The following is a 27103-nucleotide window of genomic DNA, read 5'->3' as shown; positions in this document are numbered from 1 at the left end:
TAATAGAATTTACATTCAACTCATTTCGACCATCTTCATTCTTTACTAAAACTCTTCTTGTGCAACTCTCCATTCTCTTCAATTATCTTGTCTCTGCTGTTCGTATTTTGCTGTCACACTCTAAAAGAGTGTTTTTCGGATCCCCTTATTCGGACGTTATTTGCATATAAAAAATGCAGAGCTTTTGCATTTAGTGTCATGAGTTAATGAGAGAACCTCGTCTGTTATAAAGATATGGCAAAGTAACTGAACTAGACGAAAAGCTATTAAAGAAGCTTTTTAACTCTCATAAAGAGACCGTAACTGCGAAAATGAATGAGCTTAATGTGTGTTTCATGGATACCGTTTAAATTTAAACCGCGTAATGGAAAGTACATAAACAGAACGTGGATGGCAGAGGCCTTATCGCTAATATCTCCTAAACAAGATGAACGCAAATAAGACACAAGGAATGCAAGCCTTGGACTATTAATTAATGGAAACGAACAACGTGATATGTAAAGGTCATTGTATGACTATACCCGTAATTGAGGACGGATTTGCGTATGGTGAAAATTACGTGAAATGTACAGTCAAGAAGATTTCCCGCTAACAGTAGAACATAGCGGTTTGTACTTTTAACACTTATTTTTAGGAGGTTCCTTGGGAACAGTGAATAATATTCGTTCAACGGCACAGAAATGGGCGCAGCATCGAATTACGTCCAAAATAACTAGGCTCACATTCTCTGTGCTGGGAACGCCAGGCGTTGTTTAATGGGATAGTAGACAAAACATGAAGTTTTCCAAAGGATTTAAATATTACCCAGCCATTAATATAACTGAGCCTTTGTGGCCTAGTTTGGAGAGAAAGGAGCTTGATCGCTAGTCAGCTCCATCACCGTTACCTAAACTTGCCTCTATTTTGCAGGAATAATGGTGTAATATTCGCCTGAAAACCACATTCCGAGAAGACTTGAAGGTGTTCTGAATGTCAACGGGTTTCCTATACCGTATTAGCCATGGTAATGTGCTGTGTTTTTGGCGTTCCCATTTTCTGTCCACCATCTTATATCTAATATCATGCATAAATCGTGAGGTAACTGACAAATCCCCTGCCCATGACACCACGAACCATACTTTAAACCAGTTTTTATGCCTCCGAAGTGGTCTTCTTTGATGAGAAAGACGTTAATTTGACATATTATTCGGAAAAGTGCAATATCATCAACGCAACATACTGAACACTACAGCAAATTTCTGAAAAAAATTAGATTAATGTAGAAACACTCAGACTATTCAAAAGCCAAAGCGCACGCTGATTTTACCTGTACGTGGCAATCCAATGTTCACGCTGCCTCCTCTATTAGGTTTTCCTCTTTCAGCTAGAGATTTTTGTTTTGCCTTTTAGAGCACTTTCGACGGTATACTAAAGTCAGTTTTGCATTAGAATCTTGGTTTGCAGAATCAAAGTTATTACACAAACATATGCAAAATAAAGAACGGAAAAAAGTCGCTTTGCTGAGTAACTACGAATAGGAAGCGCCAGCGCTTCGTGAATCTAAATCATTTTAGTTTCTGCAACAACGAGTTCTATAGCGCTTAACAAAACAATGATTACCAAAATGGCAGAATGTGACTGAAAACGTGGCTGTCATCTCATCATCTCTCGTACTTTTTCGTAAGTTCTCGCCTATTTTCTACAACAGCATCACAGATGTATCTAACTGCTGAAATGCTTATGTTATTAAATAAAATAAGCTATTGTTAATGAACCAAATGCAGGACGTAGTGATTCAAGTGGAAATCCCGGAAGTTTGTACAGATATTACTATCTGAAAAGAAAAGACAAGACTAATGGCGGAGGTAAAGGCACCTCTGTTACACATCGATGTGTGAGAATAGAATCTTTGACAAAATTTCATCTGAACCTGGTACACAAATAGCTTGCTATGTGGAAAACCAATGATGTTAAGATGAGACACCCCTATCAAGTGTAGTGGCGTGGAGGGTAGACACGTAGAAGCACCGAAACAGAATGTCCGGAAAAATTAACCGCAACTTTGTATTAACTACAGAACAATATATAAAAATATTGTTTAAGTAAATCTAGGGATGGAAGTGTGCGTAAATAAAAAGGCCGATATTAGTGTCGAATCCACAGTAACAGGCGTAGCTAGATGACATTTAATTAGAAATTTATTGGAGTAGAACGCTGTAAAACCTTAGAAAATAAACGTAGCAGAAATCCTTTTCACTTAACTTTATGTTAATATAAAATCGGAAAAATAAGTAACCAGACGAAGCTATAACCTAACAGAAACACCTATTCAAATTTGGATATTGTATCAACCTCGTGCTACAACTTATTCGAAGGCATATTTAGTGTCGTCTCCAAAACTAAACGCAAGAAGTGATCAACCAGTCGTATCACCTTGAGATTAACAATTATCAGTGGCACAGTCTCACGAGAATACCTGAAAGTTCGGCTCTCGTCCATTTTCTTCATCCTAAAGCAGTGTGACGCAGTTATTTAAAAAAAAAAAAAAAAAAAAAAACGCCTTTGACGACTTATAGATTTCCGAATGCAGTTACTTACAAAGCGTTTCTACAATAATAACAGCGGTCGGTAAGTTAGTGCGTGGTGTTAACAGTCTCATATTCGACTTCTTATAGGTTTCAATCTCGCTAGTAGCTACACAGTTTAATTCACTTTCTATATTTATTATCAAACATAATATCTTTCTTTTTGTAATTACCAGCCGTACAAAGATACATTAATATTTGATACAGACATGCGAAATGCCTTATTGTTAAATAAAAATAACGTATGTACATAAAAAACGCTATTCCATATCTAGAAAAAAGTATACTTTCTACATGACCTTTCGAATTTTTCCACCAAATTTTATTTTATTGAAAATACAGGCATTTTCATATTATTGGTAACGAAAAATGTTACTTTCTATTACAAATTAAGATCGAATAGTTGTTAATTAACATTCATGTAAGATATTGGATTTCAATGAAAGTAAAAATAACGATTTACTAGAGAGGTTTTATGCACAAACTTTACAACTGAAAAGCTTTTAGGTTATGCATTAAGCTCCCGACAACTATGTTAATAAGTAGCACGTATTTCGTACTTGCAGCACTCGAGAATCATCTAACCTTCAAAGGCGACTTTTTTTCCAGTTTTCTTGTGAATTGTATTGCACGCACTGCATTGCGGCATTGAACTACATTTACATGGATACTTCGCAAATCACACGTACGTGCCTGGCAGAGGGTTCATCGAATCACCTTCACAATATTTCTCTATTATTCCACTCTCGAACAGCACGTGGAAGAAGAAGAAGAAGAAGAAGAAGAAGAAGAAGAAGAGGCGAAGAAAAGAAGAAAAAAACACCGAACGCTTATATCTTTCCGTGCGACCTCTTATTTACTTTATCTCTCTATTATCATCGTTTCTCCCTATGTAGGTCGGCGTCAACAAAATATTTTCGTATTTGAAGGAGAAATTGGTGCTTGAAATTTCGTCAGCAGATCCCGCTGCAACAAGTAACGCCTTTGCTTTAATGATGTCCGTCCCAAATCTTGTATCATGTCCGTGACACTCTTTTCCCTGTTGATCGACAATACAGTATGTGCTACCCTTCTTTGAACTTTTTCTATGTAGTCCGTTGACCCTATCTGCTAAGAATCCCACACCGCGCAGCAGTACTCCAAAGAGAGCGGACAAGCGTAGTGTAAGCAGTCTCTTTAGCAGATCTGTTCCATCCTCTAAGTATTGTGTTAACAATACGCAGTCTTTGGTTCGTATTCCCCACGATTTTTTTATGTATTTAGTGAATTTACAGCCTTTAGATTCGATTGTTTTACCGTGTAACCGAAGTTTAACAGATTCGTTTTAGCACTCATGTAGGTGACCTCAAACTTCTCTTTATTTATAGTCAATTGCCAATTTGTTAAAACGTTTTGCAATTTTTATGGTCTTCTGATGACTTTAATATTGGATAAACATAATCTGGAAACAACCTAAGACGGCTGCTCAGATTGTCTCCTAAATAGTTTACACAGGGTGTACATAAAGTCCGGAAACACTTTCAGTTATTTATTGCACAAGATTAAACATTGCATTTTGAAGAGAAACTCTAAGTTTTATTTTTTACAAACATTCGATATGCGAACCATGAGTGAGCCGGCAGACGTCAATATGGTATTCGAATTCTTGCCATACCCGTCCCAGCATGGCATCGTCGACTGTGGCAGCCGCTTCCCGTATTCTCTAACAGAGGTCTGTTACATCACGTGCTAGAGGCGGTACATCACAAGATATTTAATGTGTCCCCAGAGAAAAAAAGTCACACAGAGTGAGATCTGGTGATTGGGGAGGCCATTTCAAGAAACAGCTGTCCCCTTCTGTAGCACGGCTTATCCATCGATGCAGCAGCTCCGTGTGCAGGTACCCACGAACTTCACGATGAAAATGAGGTGGAACCCCATCCTGCTGAAAGATGAACGGAGAGTCCGATTGCATTTGAGGCATCAGCCATTGCTGCAACATGTCCAAGTAGGCTCTCGGAGAAGAAGAATGATCCGTACAGTTTAGGACTTGAAAAGGCAGAAGAAACATTTAGCTTTGGGGAACCACGCTCAAATTCAATGGATTCGAGTGGACGCTTTGTATCCCAGATTCGACAATTACACCAGTTCACTTTACTATTACTGTGAAAAGTGGCTTCATCACTAAAAATTAAGCGATCAACAATGCCATCCCCATCCTCATTCACTTGTTGAAACTGCGAACAAAACTGAAAACGCTTGTCTTTCTCATAGTCATTAAGCTTCTGCACTAGCTCCAATTTGAATGGTTTCATAGACTGCTTCTGTCGCAGGACTTCCCACACAGTCAACAGCCATTTCGAGTACACGGAATGCACGACGCACCGATTTCTTTGGACTCCTTACGAATGTCTCTCGTACGCTCCACATTCACTTCACTCACTCTGGGACGACCCGCGAAGTGGTTTGAGCCTCTCCAGTGACACCTTTGCAGGTCATCTACGGAACGCGCTTAGCTACCGGCATTTCCGTTAACAAGATCGAAATGTTTTGTACCGAATAACGCGCGGCAGTCTCATAACGTTAAAAGAATTTTTTTTCGAGTTTCTTTTGATAATTGCGTCATATTGCTTTAGGAAATGGATGCCCGGCCACTAATGTTCATACGCTGTAAGAATGAAGGAAATCGAAGAGGACCAACTCGCAATGTGCCCCCTTCAGACGGAAGTCTATACGCCGGGGGGAACGGTAATGACAAGCAGTGGTACAAAGTACCCTCTGCCATGCGCTGCACAGAATGATTTTCACTGTCACTGTCAAGAAAATCTTGTTCCAAATCGTTAGAAATTACGTCGTTCATAAAAGAAAGTGAGGCCGCGTCTCGTTACTTTATGCGCTGAATAAACAGCTGCCGGCCACCTGCTGTGCTACCTAGCGGCTAATTTAGAAACTATATGTCGCTCGCAACATAATGAATACCGGTCGAGCCCGTCAACATAGGAGGTTTCGCTTTTTCCAAGGGGTAGAAATCGTACCCCGTCAATTGACGGGATCGGCAGCCTACGGAAATTTTCGTGTCCCGTCAACCGACGCGACTGGCAGTCATAATGTAATGCTGACGTAGATGAGACTTCGTTACAAAACGACAGCCTGCTGAGGCCGCGTCCTAGGCGGTGGGGTGAGGGCGGCTCCGGCCGAGGCCGAGGCTCGGCTTTGGGCTGTGCACGTGCGGCTTGGCTCGGCGCAGGGCAGGGCGCGCCGCCGCCACCAGATCGATAGCGGCCCTCCGCCCTCACAGCTGGCCGCCGCCGCCGCCGCCGCCACAGCCGCCCGGCACACACTTTTTCCCGGCGCCTCGACTCGCAAACGCCGCGCCCCGTCGCTACTGTCCGCATGCACTTCCTTACCGTTCCGCCCACTCACTCACCCCGCGAGGAAGCAACGCAGGAAACACACATATTGGTGGCAGTCCGTTCTTCGGTTTCAGCCTTAGCTTGAGAAAAGTCCTGTGGAATACTAGCGCTACCCAGAACCTAACTTTGCACTCTACTGCTCGTTCACGAGACCCAGAAGGCAATAGACACTGGCGTCTAGGCTTATACTATGTTACCCTATCTGGAAAGCGTTCGATATACAGCTCCGCACTGCAGCCTAGTGAATAAAATAAGCTCACCAGGGAAAATATAAGCCCGCCTCTAAACGAGTATGCTGGTGGATGGTACAGATCCGGTACCAGGTCGTCATACAACCAACCACTGCTGACTTACAGGAGCATTACACAATCACAACTATTCAGAGTATACACTATCTGATCAGCAGTATCCGTATATCCCATGTTAAGTGGAATTTACCACTACATATCACAACTGATGGACCCGCTAGTATACAAAGGAGGGGGGCAGAGTATTGCTTTGTCAGTAGAGATGCGGTAACAGCAAAGTGGATCGGTCAGGAGAGGTCAATGACCTCGAACGTGGACTAGTCATTACGCGTCAACAGAATAAAAATCCATTAGACGTATTTCAACCCTTCTATAACTGCCCAGCCAACGGTCTTGTCGCATGGTAACACCTTTCCCGTCAGATCACCTAAGTTAAGCGCTTTTCAATTCAATGAACTTTACCAACAGCCGTACACTCGAAGGTGCTTTATTTTATTCTGAAAGCAACCAGTTTCGGCAACTCAGTATGCCATCTTCAGGCCCCATATGCGTTTTTCAAACCAACGAACTTGCATTGCGCCATAAAACTGGATATAGTCAATTCCAATCATCGTGCAGCTGCTTCATACGAAACCGCGAGAGCAGTTGCTGTCACGCTGTCGTATGAAGCAGGACAGGATCGCCAATTCACCAAAATTTTCGCGTCCCGTCGACAGTCAAGATGTTAATATGACAGTATATATTTAAAGTAAGCGTTTGAGACGAAAGTATTACTCTAACCACTTGTCCAAGGTACTGGGTGCACACTTAATATTACTGGAGTATGTTGCTACAATGATATGTTCATCACAGACCGCACATTGTATGTACTATTTGCTACTGCATTTGGATTTCCCGTATAATAAGTAGATACTGCAAATATTTTAAATCTCACTGAACTACATGGGGTACTCAAAAGAATAGGCATGAAATAACAATTGTGGGTATGAGTGGCGTATTTATTTAATAGTAATCACCATAGACCTGAGCAAAACTATCCAACTTTTTCACGAGCCGAAGAATTCTGTTCCGACAATTCCTGTGACTGTGACAGGAGACAGAACTCCACTGTTTCCTTTAGTTCGTCGTCGAGTTGAAGCGCTTCCCTTTGAGAATTTTTTTTCCACGGACCAAACACATGGAAGTTGCAGGGCGACACGTCCAGGCTGTAGGGCGAATGCGCTCCCGGCGAGTATCGGATCTCGGACGTCGAAAAAGACTGAGCACCACTTTGCCCGCTGAGGCTTCGAATCGAATAGGAGGAGGTGACGACGCATGCTTCCACTGCACTACATTCGCGTCCCTAGATGTCTCACTGCGTTATCCTAACGCGGCATATGGAAATTTCAACCGGTTTGGTTGTTACAACGTTTCGTACCTTTTCATTTGAACACGCGTAACAGTAAGCAAGGAGAGTTATTTTCCTCCACATCATTCGATACTTCTTAGGATATTCTCAAATTACATAATAGATGCTATCTATTTTGCTACGGTATGTGTCATATTAGTACTATCGAAACGTCCCCTATACATGTGAAATTGATGTGCCCGGCTGAAATATTATCTGTCGCGAAAAGGCGAGCGATGGCGGCATCTCCTCAACAGGCCATCAGTGATGAACGACTGCCCACTACTTTCTTAACCCCCGGACATTTTGACGAATTCAGAAAATTGTCTGAACCGCCAATGCATCCAGACGGCTTCCAAGTCATACACTAGACACATATGACTATAAATTTCCATCAGTTGGACGGCAGTTGTGTAAGAAAATATTACCAGTATAATCCTTGCATTAGACAACAGGAGAAAAAAAAAATCATGGCCGCGAGAAAGGCCATGCTCGGAGGGATCGGAAACAGCAATTAGCTATATACACGACTGTCACGTCATGCACGTTACAAATGCTAAGCTTTTGCAACGTGACAAGCTATTTCTTAGATTGCCCTCCAACAATGGAATCCCACGAGTCACATCTCGTCGTTCGACTATCCTTCATTCCGATTACTGTTTCTTAAGACTCCTAGAAATTTCTCCACTCGAGGAGATATTTCTCTTTGACACTACTTTGCAACTGGAAAGTAAAGAGAAAAGAAACACATATTTTTACAACTCTAGCGTCAACCCCTCGAAGTTTCCGTAGTGTTAATTCCGATCTCTTTATGCAATTATTGTTTGACAAGGATCGCATGGATAGCAAGATAGATAAAGAGCCGCGAAAAAATGGCGTTGCGTGCTTTTGGCAAACTAAGATTCTGATTTGTGTCTCTCCTCTCTATCCTTAATGTCATGGTGAAAATCCCGCCTTTGGCGATTAAACTTCTGCGAAATTTATAATGAAAGTTTAAGGTTCAGCCTCGGTCCAGGAATTCAGCTGGAATGAGCACTGATGGCGAAAGACAACTGTCTTGCTTCTACACCCTGTCCTACACACAGTTGTAATTAGCTGGAGGTTGTTTGATAAACTATGTACTGAAGATTAATCTCCATTTTTTAAAAGAGATTCGCTCTTATTACGCTGCATCAAACGACTTTCGCAAGACTGAATCTAACATTTCTCCCTTTATACGGTATGAAAACCGACTGAAATGCACCAACACAGAATGCACCTTTTGTCATCGATTGGTTATCTACGTGAAAGTATGACTCGTCAGGCAGCTGTACAGGCACAAGCTGCTGTGGGCGGTTATCCCGGAACTGATAATCTCAACGCTGAAGTGGATACCTGCGTTGGTCAACAAGGTATCTGGATAACAAACGAGCGGAAACTAAAAGCAGCATAAAAGGGAAACGTAATTATGTTTCACACTACGGAGAAGATAACAGTCTTTTCTCACTGACAATGGCAGTGTCTGGAATTATTCCATCGGCAGAATGAGCAATAAGTTACAACTGTAGGGGGCCAATCAGGAAAACGGTGATCGTTGTTAAGTGCTCACGGCAGCCGTGAGCACTTGAACCAATTAGTTGCTACGGCTCCTCTACATCGTTAGAACGACGATACAAGCAGTAGCTTGATAAATGATTTTATTTTGGCAATGAAAACTGAAAGTATATTAGAAGTGCGACCTTACAAAAAAAAAAAAAAAAAAAAATTTACTCTTTTCATTACGACCCAGACATATTATACACATATCCACTATTTTCAAAGGGTGCTTTTTGTCAATGACCTGAAATTTTATCCGAAAGTTGTTTGCATGAATAAGACACAGAAATATTACCGATTAAAATTAAAAGCTACTGTCTGAAGCCTTTGCTAGGCCGGAACATGCATATTCCACTGACTGGCATTCAGTTTCACAAAGTAATGAAAAACTATCTCAGAAAACGCAAAACGGAGGAAACAATACAGAAAAATCTTATGACTTAATATTTTTATTACGTGAGCTAAATGAATTACAAACCACGTTATCCATCAAAAAGTTTCTACAAAAAGCCCTAGTTCCAGATGAGACATTGTGATCACAACAGTCTCAACAGCATCCTTCAGGAAATAGTACACGATTTTAAGTGAATTTTCGTCTTACGACCATCTTCTATAACACAATTTCAGTATGCCAATTAGGAGCAATGATCAGGACTTACGCAACTACGTCGAAACCCGTTCAGCGCACAACGAAGAATTAAAACAAGGGCATTATTAGCATCACAATGATTCTCGTTAGATGCACATTGACCCGAACGCAAGGTCACAAGAGTGATGAAGCAGGGTAGAATAGGAACACACAAAACTGGAAAACTAATGACCTTCAACATTTACGTCGAGAACATGACGTTCGTATCTAAAATTATTCTAACATAAAAACTGTTTCTCACCCGCGCACAAGAGTTCAATAAATTTGTTAATAACGTCTCCTCTGCCTAAGCACATGACTAACCAGTTAAAAAGAGATCACGCCTAATTCGTGGTACTCTCAATAGGCATTGTCAATATCCACTTGCTCTCTGGTCAACAAATCGATCTTCCGTATCTCGCAAATACAGGTGCTGTACGAAAATATGGAAGCACCGCAAGAAAGCCATGTATGAACGCAAATGCAGGTGCCAAGCTGCGCTGTTTTATCTGTCCACGAAGGGCACCTGTGCAATGTCCTCCATATGCTGCAAGTGAGATTCGTGGTACTCTCAATAGGCACTGTCAATATCCACTTGCTCTCTGGTCAACAAATCGATCTTCCGTATCTCGCAAATACAGGTGCTGTACGAAAATATGGAAGCACCGCAAGAAAGCCATGTATGAACGCAAATGCAGGTGCCAAGCTGCGCTGTTTTATCTGTCCACGAAAGGCACCTGTGCAATGTCCTCCATATGCTGCAAGTGAGATTCGTGACGACAATGGTGTTCTGCGTTACGCCGCAGCTAAGTTCTAGTAAATTTGAACGTGGGCAAATTGCTGGTACTCGTATGTAGCAAAGGTAGCCAAAGAATCTGATGTTTGAAATCGCGTAACGCAGATTTATATCACATATAAGGAAAGTGGAAAACAACATCGGGTAAGTCACAACGCAGATGAAAGTGTGTGTCGGGTGTCCGTGACGGAAGATCACTTAAGTGGACAGTGACGAAAAATAAAGAGGGTGATAAGTGCAAAAGTCACTGCAGAATTGAATGTACAATTCGCGGACCTTGTCGGCGCCCAAATATCAAGAAGTGATCTCCATAAGCAGGAAATTGCAGGGCGGTCTGGAATTCCAAAACCACTCACCAGCAATATAAACGCCCGTAGCACCAAAATGCGGTGCCGAAGCCATAAAAACATGAGACTATGAAACAACAGAAGAAAGTCATTTGATCGGATGAATCTTGTTGCACACTGTTTCAGCCTCTGGCCGACCACGGGTGAAACACTGAGGGGAATGAGTGGTGATTTGGGCAGCCATATCGTGATATTCCATGACCTCCATGATTGATTTGCAAGGTCGCTACTGCCAAAGATTATGTGACCATTTTGGCTGATCATGTCCATCCAAGGTAAAATGGTTGTGCCCCAATGACGAGCCTGTGTTCCAAGACAAGGCCCCTCTTCATACTGGTCGCATCGTTCAGGACTGGTTCTGTGAGCACAAGAATGAATTGTCGCATCTCCCTTGGCCACAACAGTCACCAGATCTCAATATTACTGAGCCTCTACGCTCAACTTTGGAGAGAAGGGTGCATATTCGCTATCCATTATAGTTATCTGAGCTTCCTATCATTGTTCATGACGAATGGTACAACATATCCTTGAAAACCACACGGGACCTGTTTTACCCATTCCGATACGGCCAGCTGTTTTGAATTCAGACGGTTTTCCTAAACCGTATGAGGCATGGAAATAGGTTGTTTTTTGTTGATTCCACATTTTGTACACCTCCCCTGTATGTTTTCCTGAGACTACAATTTACAGCATCTTAGGCGATATATAAGGTGCCCATAAATTATCATTACAACTAAAGATTGATAACTGTGAAACTATACTAGTTATTAAGAAATGGTTTTCAACATGTGATAACTCGGAGTTTTTTTTATTACCTACCAGGTGACAATTTTGACGCGAAATTGAACTAGAAAACCCGTTAAAATGAGGACGATACGGGCGAAAGCTTAGTGTGTGGCCAGGTCCATAAGACGACGTCCGAGACCCAAGTGCAACAAAACTTTCGAAGCGGTATGGAAGGCAACCACCAGCACAACCAAGTATTCGGGCTTGGCGTACTACTTCATTTGAGGAAAAAGGTAGTTTCCTCTATAAAAAGAGGAAGGATCGCCCATCTGTTTTAGACGCTAATGTGCACAGCATACGGCAGGCATTGGCAAAGAGTCAGACAAAATCGGTGCGTACGGCGGCCAGAGTTGGAAATGAAACGCTCAACAGTGCACAGTGTCTTGCATAAGAGGTTGCAGCTATATCCCTACAATATGCAGCTGCTTCAAGTATTAAAGCCTACGGATATACTAGGCAAGACAGGCGCAAACAACGACTTTTTGGAAAACAAACATTTGTTTCTCCCGTGCGACAACGTTTCATGTATCTAGCAAACTAAATCGTCATAACGTTAGTATATGGCGTTCACAGCAGCCTCATGTTACACGTGAAGAGAGACTCCTAAGGCCAGAGTTTGGTGCGGACTGCTGCACAATTTCAACGAGTCTGCAGTCAATAGTGTGTTTTCCTAGACATGTCACAAGATTTTGCTGTGCCACAACTGGTACACTTGCAACCTGATGTCATATTCCAGCGGAATGGGCAGCTCACCACTGGCCCTTAAATGGTCGTCAATTTCTAGAAGAAAACTTTCCGTACAACTGGACTGGATGAGGCGGTCCAATTCGATGGCCACCACGATCCCCGGACCTCACACCACTAGACTTCTTCCTGTGTGTTTGTGTACAGGTTCTTATGTGCCGAATCAAGGTTAGTGACCTACAGGATTTGAAGGTACGCATTCGCAATGCATTTGGACATGTCAGCGTGGAGAATCTTGAGTCGTATGAGGGCAGAATTAAATTCCGACGAGACATTATCCGTGCCACTGAGGCTGCACACATTGATGTGCATGAATGAGGAAACAAAACTTTAGGAGTTATTTTATCACATCTTAAAAACCATCTGTTAATATCTAGTATAGTTTTAAAGGTATTAAAGTCTTAGGTTGCAACGATAATTTATGGACACCTTGCAAATTAATACGTACCGTAATTTACTAATCTTCTAAGAACAATTTAACGCTTTGTTTTGTCATTAGATAATCCCCTTAGAGTACAGTACAATTCGAAACTTACAGGTTATTGTGAATGGACCTTCCAGTCTGCAGCGGAATGTATGCTTTTGTGAAATTTAATTACAGGTTGAAGTTGAATATCGGACCCCGAACTGAACCCGCGCCTTTGTCTTTTCTGACAAATGCTCTTACAGAATAAACTGTAGAAGCACATCTCGGGCCTGTCTTCATAGTTTCAATTCTGCCAGTATTTTCCTCTTCTTTTCCAAACTTCATGGAGTACATGGAAGCTTCCTGTGAGAGAGAGAGAGAGAGAGAGAGAGAGAGAGAGAGAGAGAGAGAGAGAGAGAGAGAGAGAGAGAGAGAGAGAGAGAGAGAGAGAGAGAGAGAATTGTAATACGGTTTTTTAACACAAGTTCAATCAGGAAACTAGCAGACATTTGACGCTTCCTCCATTAGTGACCACCCATAAATTGCCCCCGAAGTATCTTATGAAACACTGAATACGGACACCGTCCAGCAGCACAATAAATCAAAATCCACTTCTCTACGGAACGGGACGAGTACCTATATCTTTTATTCGCTTGATCGAGCTTTCCAGACCTGTTGGCATTGATTGCGAGCATATTTAATGGCACCGCCCTGATGGAATTCCGTCAATATTCGTATTCATCTTACAGGATGTCTTGTTCCAAGGGCTGACATGTTTCAGGTTAATAGTTGATATGATCTTTCCTACACCGATGAACTCCATAATGTTCTGCTACATGTTAAAAGCACAGCCGCTGGTTTTCTTCTTCCCTCTTCAATTGAAGACCTTTTGTTTATGCTCACAATCTGAACCATTGCATCTAGTCGTCTGTTTTTCTTTTCCTTTTAAGTCAGAATTTTCAACATTTCCCTAAAGATTTTTCCGATGACATTTCTATTCCAGAAAATCTGTTAAACGTTTTTTCTTTGACTACCTTTTCTCTGTATTCTTATACCTCTCCTGTTTCTATTTTCTGGCCGTGACACCGCCCGCTATACACCCTAAACATACACAAGAATATCAACTATTATCGTAACTTCTTAATAAGCTGCAGCTGCTGCTACTCTAAGATTTTCAGCGAAGAACATTCCGAGAATGAGAGACTGCGCACTCGTGCGTGAGCGGCGCAAGAGGATGTATACAGATAAGCTCCCGTGCGATCAGCACAGCCGCAGAGGTTTCACGTGACATGACACTGAACCTGACTGCAGAGTCTGACGAAGCTCTTCGTACAGTGAGATGCCTCATCTAATTGACACCCTCCTGATAATTGCGAGAGCCACTCTGAACGTGTCACAAAAAGCAACAATATAACGCAACTTTCTACTTTCAAGAAAGTCATCTTCTCAAATACTTAAATGTAAAAGTAAATGACGTGTGATTAGGGCCTCCCGTCGGTTGACCACTTCGGCGACTTGCGCGTCGATGGGGATGAAATGATGATGATTAGGACAACACAAAACCCAGTCCCTGAGTGGAGAAAATCTCCAAACCAGCCGGGCATCGAACCCGGGCCCTTAGGAATGACATTCTGTCGCGCTGGACACTCAGCTACCGGGGGTGGGCAGATTCTTAAATGACCATCTTTCATGCTGTATGAAGCGGTATTGCCTCTCAATCAACCTACTGGTAGCTCCACGACGATATTCAGAAACACTTCGTAGGTAGAAATTTTGAATGACAGATCGCATGAGACCTACTTGTGTCACAAAAAAGGCGTACAGAAAAGCTTGTGGCCCTTGGGCATGTTCGCTATCGTGGTGAAATATAAACTCTCACGTGGTGACATCACGTTTATAGTTAGGAAAATATAGTTCTGTCTTGAGCAAAGAATTTCTTCTTTTGTAACTCCAGCACATCTTTCGGTTAAGTTTCATCATCGTCTGTGGGTTCATTTATTATCTGTACGGAGATAGGTAAAGAAATTTTGCACAGTCATATGGACTGTAGTCTGACTATAGTACATACATCAATAATGTTAGTAGCAGGATATATATATATATATATATATCCTTCAATGAAACTTACTGACATTTGTGTAAACGTCTGAAATTTACAGTCCAGCTGATTTCTGCTGATGTAATTAAATGGGAAGGTTGCCCTGGGGCTGTTATTGTCAGCGGTGTACAACAGACAAAAGTAAAATACATTCAACTGGATATTGTATATATTAGAAGAGCACTAAAACATGAAAACAATGTGCAGTTGTTCCACACCTCATAGTTCTTCTTAATGGTTTCACTGGCTTCTGTCATATTTTATATTTTCTAGGTGGCAAAGCCCTAACGTCTCTACTTATTCTTATAAATGACCTCACTGTATTCTGAACAAAAGATGCTGAGCTACTACGAAAATATGAGTGTCGTCCACACCTCAGTCGTTACATAAAGTTAAACATACAAGAAAAAAAATGTGCTAGTTAGTATGCATTTAATTTTGTGCCCTGCTGATTTACCTGGGAATCAGAAGCGAAACGACGTACAGGAGAGATAATGTGTAACTGCTGTACAAATTAATACTACAGCGTTCTTTCAGCTCGTGAATCTAGATTATACCAGAGACGCTTTCATGCAAAACCGTCCATTCGGCAGGAAGAAACGAATCTGGCGTAATCATCGACTGGTCTGTTGCCCCACGGCGGCTGCGGTAGTTATTATTACATATGCTTGGCGATGGAGGCCAGTTGTGTCGTCCTTCGCACGCGCGAAGCCGCTGACTCGCTGAGCCGCACACAAATGCGCCTTATCTGTTATGCAGCGCTCTGCCGAGACAGTCGCAAAGTAGCGATGGAACACTGGCACACGAAATAACAGTCTCATAGTATCTAACAAGCCCACAAAGAAACGATTCAAACAGCACTGTAGTGGAGCATTTTCCCCACTCACTAGAGTTTTCTACATTCTAGTTCATCCTGCTACGCAACATACAAGTGCTTCAGCCTTGGTCTCTTCATTTGGCGTGAATGTCTTCTCAGCGAGCAATTTCACGTTTTCGTAGACAAAATCGTCACAACATACCAACTTGAGGAAACGTGGATTCGATGGCTGATCACGGCAACTTTAGTCATCTTGCAAAATATTAAAAAAATATCTTTATTCACTGGAATTTCGCCTTCTCTGGCGCATGTAGACGAGCAGAAGTCCACGGATTTCATTGTTACCCACTCTCAATTCAGAATACAACTTTGACTGAGTTTGAACATGTACAAAATCTTCTAGCAAATCATCATTCTGTTAGGCTTCCGATTAAATGTATGAAGGTGCTAAGGCAATGGCCTGTGAACCGAAACTATTTCAAGAAAGACATTTCAACAGCTGCTCTTGGCGATAAATCATGCCGTTCTTCTAATGGAACAAATAAACATGAACCACTTTTGTTTTGCAAAGTGGTTAGAACTTTCGCTACATGGAGGGCCTGCATAAAAAAAAGGAGTGGTTACGGGACAGTGAAACTGTGGGAATATTTGTAAGGGCATGTGGAAAAGAAATAACGAATAAACCATTGAAAGAAATAATTTCTAGATCAAGTGATATTTGTTAATTGTGTTCCATGTTTACGTTCCAGGTTACAAACGTTGCACAATGCGACTACCACCTGCATCCAAGACAGCCTGGAACCGCAGTAGAGATTGCTCCACGAGTACCCGAAACATTTCCGGTGGGATGTTGGCGTATCTCCCTTTCTATGTTGACCTTCATCCTCTAACTTGTGTTACTTGATAAACCCTATCCTCCCGGTAATTCCATGGCCAGAAATCACACGGCTTCAAATCTGATGATCTTAGCGGCCACGCACTTTGGAACGATCGGCCAATGACTCCGTTTTCTTCAAATGTCTTACGGAGTAACCGAGAGACCTCACGGGCAATGTGAGGCGGAACCCCATCGTCGATACCCGCGAAGAGCAGCATAATTAATGCCGTTGTTTCGATACAATAGCTTTACCAGTAAGGCGCTGCTCAGTTTGTCCATACCCATGTTAGCTGTCTGCTTGTGTAGTCCACACTGATGTTTGTGTTTCAACTCTACATCGCCGTACCAGTACCGTCACCTAACGAGTCATGACACTGAAGCTACTAGCATGCAGTGTGCAGTCTGAACATCGTTCCTACAATACTGGGTACGGTGCTCATACGGTAAATAGTTTTCGGTCGGCGCTGGCTCAAGCGGCGAAAGTTAAATTGTATCTACTTTGCACTTCTACTGCAAGTTAACTTCCACAACGAAAAGACGGGCTTGGAAAAACTTTGCAAGTAGTAATTATCAATTATGATAAGACTAAAATAGTTTATAACTATCACGTCAGAAAGAAAAACGTACTACTGAACAATAACGGCATACAATCAATTGGCAATTCTTTTATTTGCGGCAGTTGGTCATCAAAACAATAAGCAGAAAAATAAAAAGTGTTCTTGGTAAACTAACCAGAGATTCCGTAACCATGCTTTTGATGTTTGTTATCAGCTTTCGCTTATAGAAATCGGACAAGAACTTTTAACGGGGGGAAAATCCTAAAAACGGCGGATTGCTCAATAAGCACTGGAGGATGCAGGTTGGGAATTATCACGAGATGAGAAAAAATGGGCAAGGAAAGAAATGACAAATTGTGGTTGCAGTGTAAACGAAGGTTATGGAGGACATGTTATAAAATAACACAGACAGCATAAAACGAAAATAACAAAACTTACAGCTATTAAATTCCTTAATGAAAATAAAAACGAAAACAACAACAATAGTAGTAGTAGTAATGTAGCACAAATATACACTTCTTAACAATGGGCAACGAAAAGAGAGATGTTGTCCATCCCAGAAATAATCCTTTCGATGTGGGAAAACCATAAAATCCTATATCAAGCAGCTGGATCGCGTATTCAAATTTGTACCTCCCCTCCACGAACAGTTTTTCTTAGTTTTCAGGCCACTATGTAGATTGCAATAGTGCGATCGATCGGATCTAAAGTTCTCGCAATTATATGAACAGAATTTTCTAATCCCATTACGCCATTTATTTGAATTAAATGTTGACAATACAAGTAAGAGCAGCTCAACTACTTTTGTAGTAAATTGAAGGAATTTGCCAGGAAAAAAGACTTGAACTTAGGTCTGAAAACGTGCGGTGTGTGATTCAACAGCATTCAGCTCTCCTGTATGTCTACAGAAAACGTATGCTACGCACTTCAATGGTATGCAAGATGTGCTCGCAATAAAAAGATCTTTCCGGAATACTGTTCCTCGAAATTGTTTCATTAAAATAGAAGCACAGTAGCCTCAGTATCATGGTAGATGAAAAATAAAAATACTCGTCTTTTCACGTAATACTGCTAGTCGAAAATCTTGTTATGTCTTTATCCGACATTGCGTCACCCGGATGTACGCGATGCCCGCCTTAAAAAATAGTTACTAATGAATTACGGTAATCATTGCTGCGCGATAATTTTGCCTTTGAAGTAAAAAATGTAGGAAAGAAACATTATAACAAAACACAAACATAACATGTATTAGAATCGGGGACAGTAAAGTGGTCAGAGCTTCAAACAATCTTCGACGACGGCTCATATCGCAGGTAACTAATATTTTACACACATCGTAATACTAATTGCAATGGATTTTCAAGAAAATACTCACTTAACACTAAACGTTAAAAATTTAATCACTGTTCCCTTTATTTATCATTCATTATCTGAAAGTGGCCCATATGTCAAGCCTGTTGCAATACATTTGTGTATGCGTAAAATTGAAAGTAGTCCGTTCTAGACTTTTCAAACATTTACAAATAATCAAACATGCAGTTGTGATCATGTTTCATCACTGACGATGCGTTCATCACCGTAGCAATTTATGGTGAACTATGAAGACATTTTACTCAGCTCAAAAGAGCCCTTTGCTGTTCCCAGAAAGGCAACATCCAGCCTTTTATACTGAAGTAGCGCGCTTCTACAAAGGTATAACAGAGTGAAGCATCCATACAAGTGTGTGCGGAAAATAAACAAAAAAAAAGTGTCTGCAAGGTCAAGCTATTTCTGTGAAAAAATTTAAATCATGAAAAACGTTAGAACGCTTAATATTCGACACTACATGTCACATCTGCCACAACTAAGGACTGCAATAACAAATATTCTGGCTGTGGCTCTGAGCACTATGGGACTCAACTGCTGTGGTCATTAGTCCCCTAGAACGTAGAACTACTTAAACCTAACTAACCTAAGGACATCATACACATCCATGCCCGAGGCAGGATTCGAACCTGCGACCTAGCAGTCGCACGGTTCCGGACTGCGCGCCTAGAACCGCGAGACCACCGCGGCCGGCTATTCTGGCTGTATTTCGGACTTAAGTTTTATTTAACCATCCGACTTTGTTACATGTTCCCATTAGAGTTTGAATCAGGCATCAAAGTTACACATGGGTCCGCTAGAACAGGAAAGCAACAAAGACTGATATCTAATGACAATATTTTGTATTACAAATACCTTTGAGGCTACAGCTTTCTAGACACGCTGGTTGTAAATATTTCCCGTGCTTACCTGTAAAATGAGAAAGTGTTTATATTAATGTACGATAATATATAATAGTTAACCAAATTTTTAATTTCATAAACAGAAAAAACAGTGGCACCAACGAAAAAATTACGTAGAAATATCGATATCTTATTTTAATACGATATGTTGATGGTCTTATAAGGAATAAATAACAGGTGGACAGGCTTCGTGGTGAAAGCAAAACAAGGTCCCTTTCTCTATCTTTGCCTCAATATTCAATTAACTTCTGGAATGCCCAATCAACGCATAAAAGTTCAATATACGCAAAATCTTTTTTCCAGAGCTCTGAAATGTCATATTCCGTGTTTCATGAAGTCTGAGATACTCGTTCCTAGGAAAAAACTTCTTATAGTTATAACGTTCAATGTCACCTTATCACTAAGAGTGAAACATTGTCTAGTTTCGAGAAAGGTAACGGACGAAACTGGTTGTGAACTCATTATAGGAACCAATGTCGAATTCGTTTGAGTTCTTTTATGTAGATTTTTGTCCGGTATTTCTTACCACAGGGTAACAAGAAACCTGGACTCACGTAACCTCTAAGGTTTACAGAACTCGATCACTGATCACAGGAAGACGATAAGCCTTTACAACTAAAATGTTGACTTTGTATGAAATAGCCGAGTGTCTAAATATATCTTAAGATGCAATTAACGAAATGGCATCGCGTATGATCTAAAAACTTTAAGAATAATAATGTGTGCAAAAGCAGCCCGTTGTAGCAAACTTCATAATAAAGGAGCCATGAGATAACCATTACACAAAAATACCGACACGTAGCTTCCGTCGCTGAAAAACCGCGACTACATGTCCCTGGCGTAATTTTGTTTCCATTTACAAATAATCGAACACAAAAGTTGAAATTTGAATTTTTGTTTGGTCATATTCAGTTTCATCAAATGACACTATTTGGTTCTTGAGACACGTTCAAGTCTCAAACATCTATGATGTACATAGGCAGACAGGTTCGAATTCAGTCTGATTTGACGCTTCAGCCTGCTCATATACATCATAGAAGTTTGAGGCTTTAAAAGGTCTCAGGGAACATAGTTTCAATTCATTAAAGCTCATATACCTATGGTTAAGACACGATACCCCGTTAAGTCCGATGTTGAGGTGCTGTTCCACTACAGTTGGATACCCTCTGCAGTGCTGTTGGAGTTTAGGGGGAACACCATGTGGGCTGATGCATGAATGGTAATTTGGAATGAGGAGGGAGGAGTGCTACCATATTCCACGAAGTTGCCCAAAACCACTGCGCCAAGGTGGAGTAATTATTGGCGCATATGCCTAGTGACTAGGAGACCCAGGTCAAAATACCTGCCTTGGTACAAATTTACATTCGTCACTTCAGTCTGTTTATACACACATTCAGTTTCCTTCTTGCCCCTTAGGTTAGTAAGTGAACAGCTATCACCCTCCAGACTACTCCTAAAAAACCCATTGTAAGCTGTCAGTAATTTTGACATTTCTGACATCTTACGTCCAATTGAGCCTAACAAAAGAGCGCAAACACAAGTTTGATAAAATCACCGACATCCTGTATCTTCAGAAAACGTTTTCAGTGTCATCAATCCTCTGCAAAATATATGCTAAGTACTTATGATGTCAGCAATAAAATTATCGGATTTTTTTACTAGGTTATTTGTGTAATGAAATTTCTCAGAATGATATTTTCTCTCAGAAATTCAAATACGATGCTTTCAGAGCACTTCTCATAAAGGAAATAAAAACAATAAGAAATAATCGATGCTTTCAATTTCTCAGAAACTTCCTATCATGCATAAAAAATTTAAAGATTCGTTACAGAAAGAAATATTTCCAGTAGCAATCGGTATGGATTTTAAAAAGTACCACCAACTGAACACTTATATTTATTTGGACAGACGATATACATGAATCGATAATGTGAAAAGACAAAATTTTAGCCCTGTAGTTTTATATAATATAATGAAGCCACTTTTAATCCACGGATTAAGAATATTTAATCTGGTTACCTAAGTTAAATTTCCATGACACCCGTTCTCAAAGTTGCCTATCACTGTTACACAGAACGTTATATTTTTCATTTGCAATTTACATGTCATCTACCTCTTTTCGCTCTATATTTCCTGATCTTTGTTTCTTCTCCATCAACTTAAGAGTGCGCAACCCCAATGTTGTCAAACGTCGCGCCGATGTCAGCGGCCTGCCTGCTGTGCACGAGTGGTGTCTTCTTAAGGAACAGGACACTAGCGATCATGTCTCGATACACGTCCTTGCAGACAGAACAGGTTCTGGCGAACGTTAACCTTGCTTTTCTTCGAGGAAACACAAGTCGACTTGCGTTCTGTTGAAACGATATAAACGTTCCGCAGACAAGTATACCAGGAAATAACCAAACATCCCAGACACAAAAGAAATCTGGACGTGTTAGAAAGCTAGACTCACATATTGAGTAACGTGCTATGACTGTGGAAGGACGATGCAGGCGTTTGCGGAGGGGAAAGACTGAACCTTCGACCAGCAAACACATTTTTTTCTGTAATACACAGAGTTTGCACAATGTGGAACTCTGAGCATAAACGCAGATGCTAGCAAAGCAGGTTGCGCTGTTGTATTTGACCACGAACGGCGTCCGTGCAATGTCCTCAACACGTTGCAAGTGTCAGTCGTGCTTGATTGATTGATTGGTTTAAAAGAGGGGGGAAGGGACCAAACTGCGAGGTCATCGGTCCCTTGTTCCTAACAAAAAGAATGCCACAAGTGTGAGAATAAAACAGACGGAAAGGAAGGAAATGCCAAAAGAACGAAGGAAAGGCAACGAACACTAAAAGGAACAAAAGAGGACAAGAAAACAACAGAGACTCTAGAAACAGAAGATTACAGTGGATGGCCGACCACGAGAATAAAAAGGAAAAGCCAACCACTCTGCAGCACATTAATACTTCCACCCTAAAAGCACTAGGGTGGAGAACACAGAGGGACAATGGACATGCGCTAAAACCTACATAGAGGTATAAAACCCACTCTCACGGATAAAACGTAAAACTAAAGCTGTTTCTGAGGCATCGTCGCCCAACACCGAAGGTAGGGTGCTGAGCAAGTTTAAAAATCCGTCGAAGAGCGGCTAAAAGTGGGCAGTCCAGGAAGAGGTCGAAGACTGTCATTTGGAAGCCACAGCGACACTGAGGTGGGTCCTCGCAACGGAGTAGGTAAACATGCGCTATCCATGTATGGCCAATGCGGAGCCGGCAGAGGACAACTGATTCCCTGCGAGAGGACCGCGTGGAAGACTTCCACACATTCATAGTCTCCTTAATGACGCTCAGCTTCTTGTGCGTACTGTTATGCCACCTCGTCTCCCAAAGTCTGAAAACCCTACAGCGTAAGACAGAACGCAAGTCAGCTTAGGAGATGCCTATCTCCAGAAGCGGTTTCCGCGGCGCCTATTTGACCAGAATGTCCACAAGTTCGTTGGCTGGGATTCCGACAAGACCTGGGGCTGCACACAAATACCACAGAACGATTGGACCGTTCCAGGCCATAGATGGACTCCAGGACGGACGTTACCAGAGGATCGTGAGGGTAGCACTGGTCGTTAGCTTGTAGGCTGCTCAATGAACCAGTACACAGGAGAAATGAAGCGCCACGGCATGAGCGTATGTGCTCAAGAGCGCGAGATATGGCCGCCAGCTCTGTAGTGAAAACACTGCAGCCATCTGGCAAGGAGTGCTGTTCAGTATGTCCTCCATGAACATACGCAAAGCCTACGTGACCATCAGCCATCGAGCCGTCGGTGTAAGCCATGTCAGAGCCCCGGAAAACGTCAAGAATCGAGAAGAAGTGACAACGGAGAGAGGTGGGATTAACGAAGTCCTTAGGGCCATGCAGAAGTTCCGGACGAAGCTGCGGCTGAGGCGTACACCATGGAGGCGTACGTGAACGGACCGCAAGTAGATGCCGATGCGGAAGATGGACAGCCGCGGGCGGGAAAAGGAGATGGTAATTCATATGCTCAGGAGAACTACGAATGTGTGCAGCGTAACTGGTGAGCAGTTGTGCACGTCTGATTTGCAATAGAGGGACCCCTAGCCTCCACCAGAACGCAGGTCACCGGACTCGTCCTAAAAGTTCCTGTCGCTAGTCGAACACCGCAGTGGTGCACAGGGTCGAGTAAATGCAAAGCCGAGGGCGCTGCCGAACCAGAAACCACACTCCCATATTCATTTTGGGACTGGACAAGGGCTCTGTAGAGCTGCAGCAGCATATAGCGATCTGCAACCAAATTGGTGTTGCTCAGGCAACGGAGGGCGTTGAAGCGCTGCTAGCACTTCCGCGTAAGTTGACGAAGATGAGGAAGCCAAGTCAATCGAGCGTCAAAAACCAGTCCTAAGAATAGGTATGTCTACAATATAGTGAGTGGATCGTCATGAAGGTAAAGTTCTGGGTCCGGATGAATGGTACGACGCCGCCAGAAGTGCATGACACACAACTTTGCAACTGAAAACTAGAAGCCGTGGGCTAGAACCCATGACTGCGCCTTGTGGATCGCTCCCTGTAGGCGCCGCTCAGCAACACAAGTACTGGAGCAGCAGTACGAAATGCAGAAGTCGTCTGCATACAGAGAAGGTGAGACGGAGGGCCCGACAGCTGCTGCTAGACCGTTAATGGCCACTAAAAAGAGAGACACACTCGATACAGAGCCCTGCGGGACTCTATTCTTCTGGATATGGATGGAATTATGGGAGGCACCAACTTAGACACGGAAAGTACGGACGACAGGAAGTTTTGGATAAAACTCGGGAGCAGGCCCCGGAGACCCCACTCATACAATGTGGCAAGGATATCATGTCGCCAGGTCGTGTCGTATGCTTTACGTACGTCAAAAAAGACGGCAACCAGGCGTTGCCGTCTGGAAAAGGCAGTTCGGATGGCGAACTCGATGGACACAAGATTACCAGTGGTAGAGCGACCCTGGCGGAAGCCGCTCTGACATGGAGCCAGCAAGCCACGTGACTCCAGGACCCAACCCAACCACCGACATACCATACGTTCCAGCAGCTTACAAAAAACGTTGGTGAGGCTGATGGGCCTATAGTTATCCACATCAAGCGGGTTTTTACCCGGTTTGAGCACCGGAATGATGCTGCTCTCCCACCATTTCGATGGAAAGACGCCATCGCACCAGATCCGGTTGAAGATGGCGAGAAGGTGTCGCTTGTAGTCAGATGAGAGATTTATCATCATCTGGCTGTGGATGCGATCAGGCCCAGGAGCTGTGTCGGGGCAATGTGCAAGGACACTGAAGAGCTCCCACTCTGTAAATGGGGTATTATAGGATTCACTGCAGCGTGTAGTAAATGTGACGACGTTCCCTTCCAGCCGCCGTATGAGTGTGCGAAAGGCAGCTGGGCGCGGGGAGGGGGAGGGAGGGAAAGGGGGTGGGTATACTCCGACGCAGAGGCTCGAGCAAAGTGCTCGGCAATCGTGATTGCGTAGGTACATAACTCGCCATTTATGGTCATACTGGGGACATCTAGGTAGCGAACACGGGCACGGAGCCGTTTAAAGACTATGAGGTGCTCCAGGGAAGGGTGCCGCTTATGCCGCTGTAGAGCTCGCAGACGCTCTTTAAATGCTTCAATGACTTCAGGCGACCACCAAGGGACTGCCTTACGCCTCTCGCACCCTAAGAGGGATCGCGTTTTCTGCCATTGAAACAACTGTGCTAGACACCTGCTCAACCATCACATCGATGTTACCGTGTGGGGAACATTGAGCGGTGACAGCAGAGGTGAAAGTTACCCAGTCCGCCATGTTCAAAGCCCATCTGGGCATGCGTCCGTGCGCCTGACTTTGGGGCAGTGACAGGAAGATGGGGAAGTGGTGGAGGTGGTGCAGGAGCAACAGGGAGGGAAATGCCCCCCACCATAAAGGGGGCAGGGATAGTCTTCCGGCTCTGAGAGGTGACCTGGGTTGGCGGAGCTGATGGTGCCAGAACTGTTGTAGAAGCGGCGTAAGACGATGTCATACGCACAGGGTGCAGGCGTTCAAATTTTCTCTTGGCCTAAGTGTAGGTCAGTCAGTCCAGGTTCTTTCACTCCATGATTTTCCTTTCCTTCTGGAGAATCCTGCAGTCTGGCGAGCGAGGCGAATGATGCTCTCCGCAGTTGACACAGATGGGAGGCGGGGCACATGGAGTATTGACATGTGATGGGCGTCCACGATCTCAATATGTGACCCTGGAAGTACAGCGGGAAGACATATGGCCAAATTTCCAGCACTTAAAGCACCGCATCAGGGGAGGGATATAGGGCTTTACATCGCAGAGGTAGACCATCACCTTGACCTCCTTGGGCAATGTATCACCCTTGAAGGCCAAGATGAAGGCACCAGTGGCAACATGATTATCCCTCGGACCCCGGTGGACACGCCTGACAAAATATACACTTTGCCGCTCTAAATTGGCGCGCAGCTTACCGTCAGACTGCAAAAGAAAGTCCCTGTGAAATATGATACCCTGGACCATGGGGCGTGATGGTTACACAAACATCCCCCAGCTTGTCACAAGCGAGTAACGTATGTGACTGGGCAGAGGATGCTGTTTTGATCAAGACTGAACCAGATCGCAATTTGGACAATCCCTTCACCTTCCCAACTTGTCCAGTAAATGTTCAACAATAAATTGTGGCTTCCATCGTCATGAGAAATTCCCCGTCAGCCCTTGATCATACAAGGTACCGACGCAAATAAGATCCGTCGGCATCCTTAGCCTGACGTTCCTCCCATGGTGTGGCAAGGGAGGGGAACGATTTGGGATTGTACTTCTGCACGTTGAATTGGGCTCGTGAATACTTAGAGGCTGCTGGTGTTTCACCACCAGCAAGAGATGATGGACTATGCTTCATCGCGTGTCATCCGCCCTGACGGCACCCACTCCGACCAGAGGCCCTCCCCATGGGCGCCACGCAGCCGCAGCAACGGCCACCTGACAGAATGGCCTTTGCCGGGAGTCCCGATGTCCCGGGGGGATGGGCATATACCCGTTGGCATACGTGGAGAGTTAACGGCGCAGGCATCAGCAGAGCGATCCCTGTGTGGTCAAGGGGCTACAACAAACAGGTTACATCGGCTGGCTATCACGCTGGATACCAGGTGCAAAGAAGTCCGTGGCCATCGTCGACGCAGAAAGCGACACTGAAGAATGCATGGTGGAAAACGCACCCATTTAGGTGTCCTCGCCCAAGGGATGGAGAATGAGCGGGACTGAAATGCGAAGACGAGAAAGTAGGCTAAAGATCTCAATGCAGGATGGACACGGTGCACCATGTAAGGCGCCCTTCCCCAATTTGCTCGCTCTTCGGGAAAATTTTGAGGAATGGAGATCAAACCCTACAGGGGGCCATCACATAAAAGCCGAAACGTGTGAAACTCCTTTTAGTCGCCTCTTACTTCAGGCAGGAATACCTCGGGCCTATTCTTAGCCCCGGACCCGCTGGGAGTCAGTCGTGGGCAGAACAGTGTTCTGTATACTTGTGAGTGCATTATGTCGGAGATAAGTGAATTTGAACGTAAACAAATTGTTGCTGCTCGTAACCAAGGGAGCAGAA

General features: G+C 43.2%; 1 protein-coding gene across 12 annotated transcripts in view; it reads right to left on the bottom strand.

Annotated features, from left to right (window-relative positions):
- The window catches only part of LOC126266607 (tyrosine-protein kinase Abl), a 428403-nt gene that overhangs the window by 259302 nt on the left and 141998 nt on the right, over window positions 1-27103 (bottom strand). For 7 of the 12 annotated variants that reach the window (XM_049970933.1, XM_049970936.1, XM_049970935.1 and 4 more), the window contains exon 2: window positions 19443-19496. The exons of the other annotated variants lie outside the window; for them this stretch is intronic. In XM_049970933.1, coding sequence (XP_049826890.1) covers window positions 19443-19496 — 54 coding nt within the window. The remainder of the gene's footprint in view (window positions 1-19442; window positions 19497-27103) is intronic. 12 annotated transcript variants of the gene reach the window in all.

The sequence above is a fragment of the Schistocerca gregaria genome, chromosome 4 (genome assembly GCF_023897955.1).
Source record: "Schistocerca gregaria isolate iqSchGreg1 chromosome 4, iqSchGreg1.2, whole genome shotgun sequence".
Lineage (NCBI taxonomy): Eukaryota > Metazoa > Arthropoda > Insecta > Orthoptera > Acrididae > Schistocerca > Schistocerca gregaria.
This window is presented reverse-complemented; position numbering and strand designations above follow the sequence as displayed.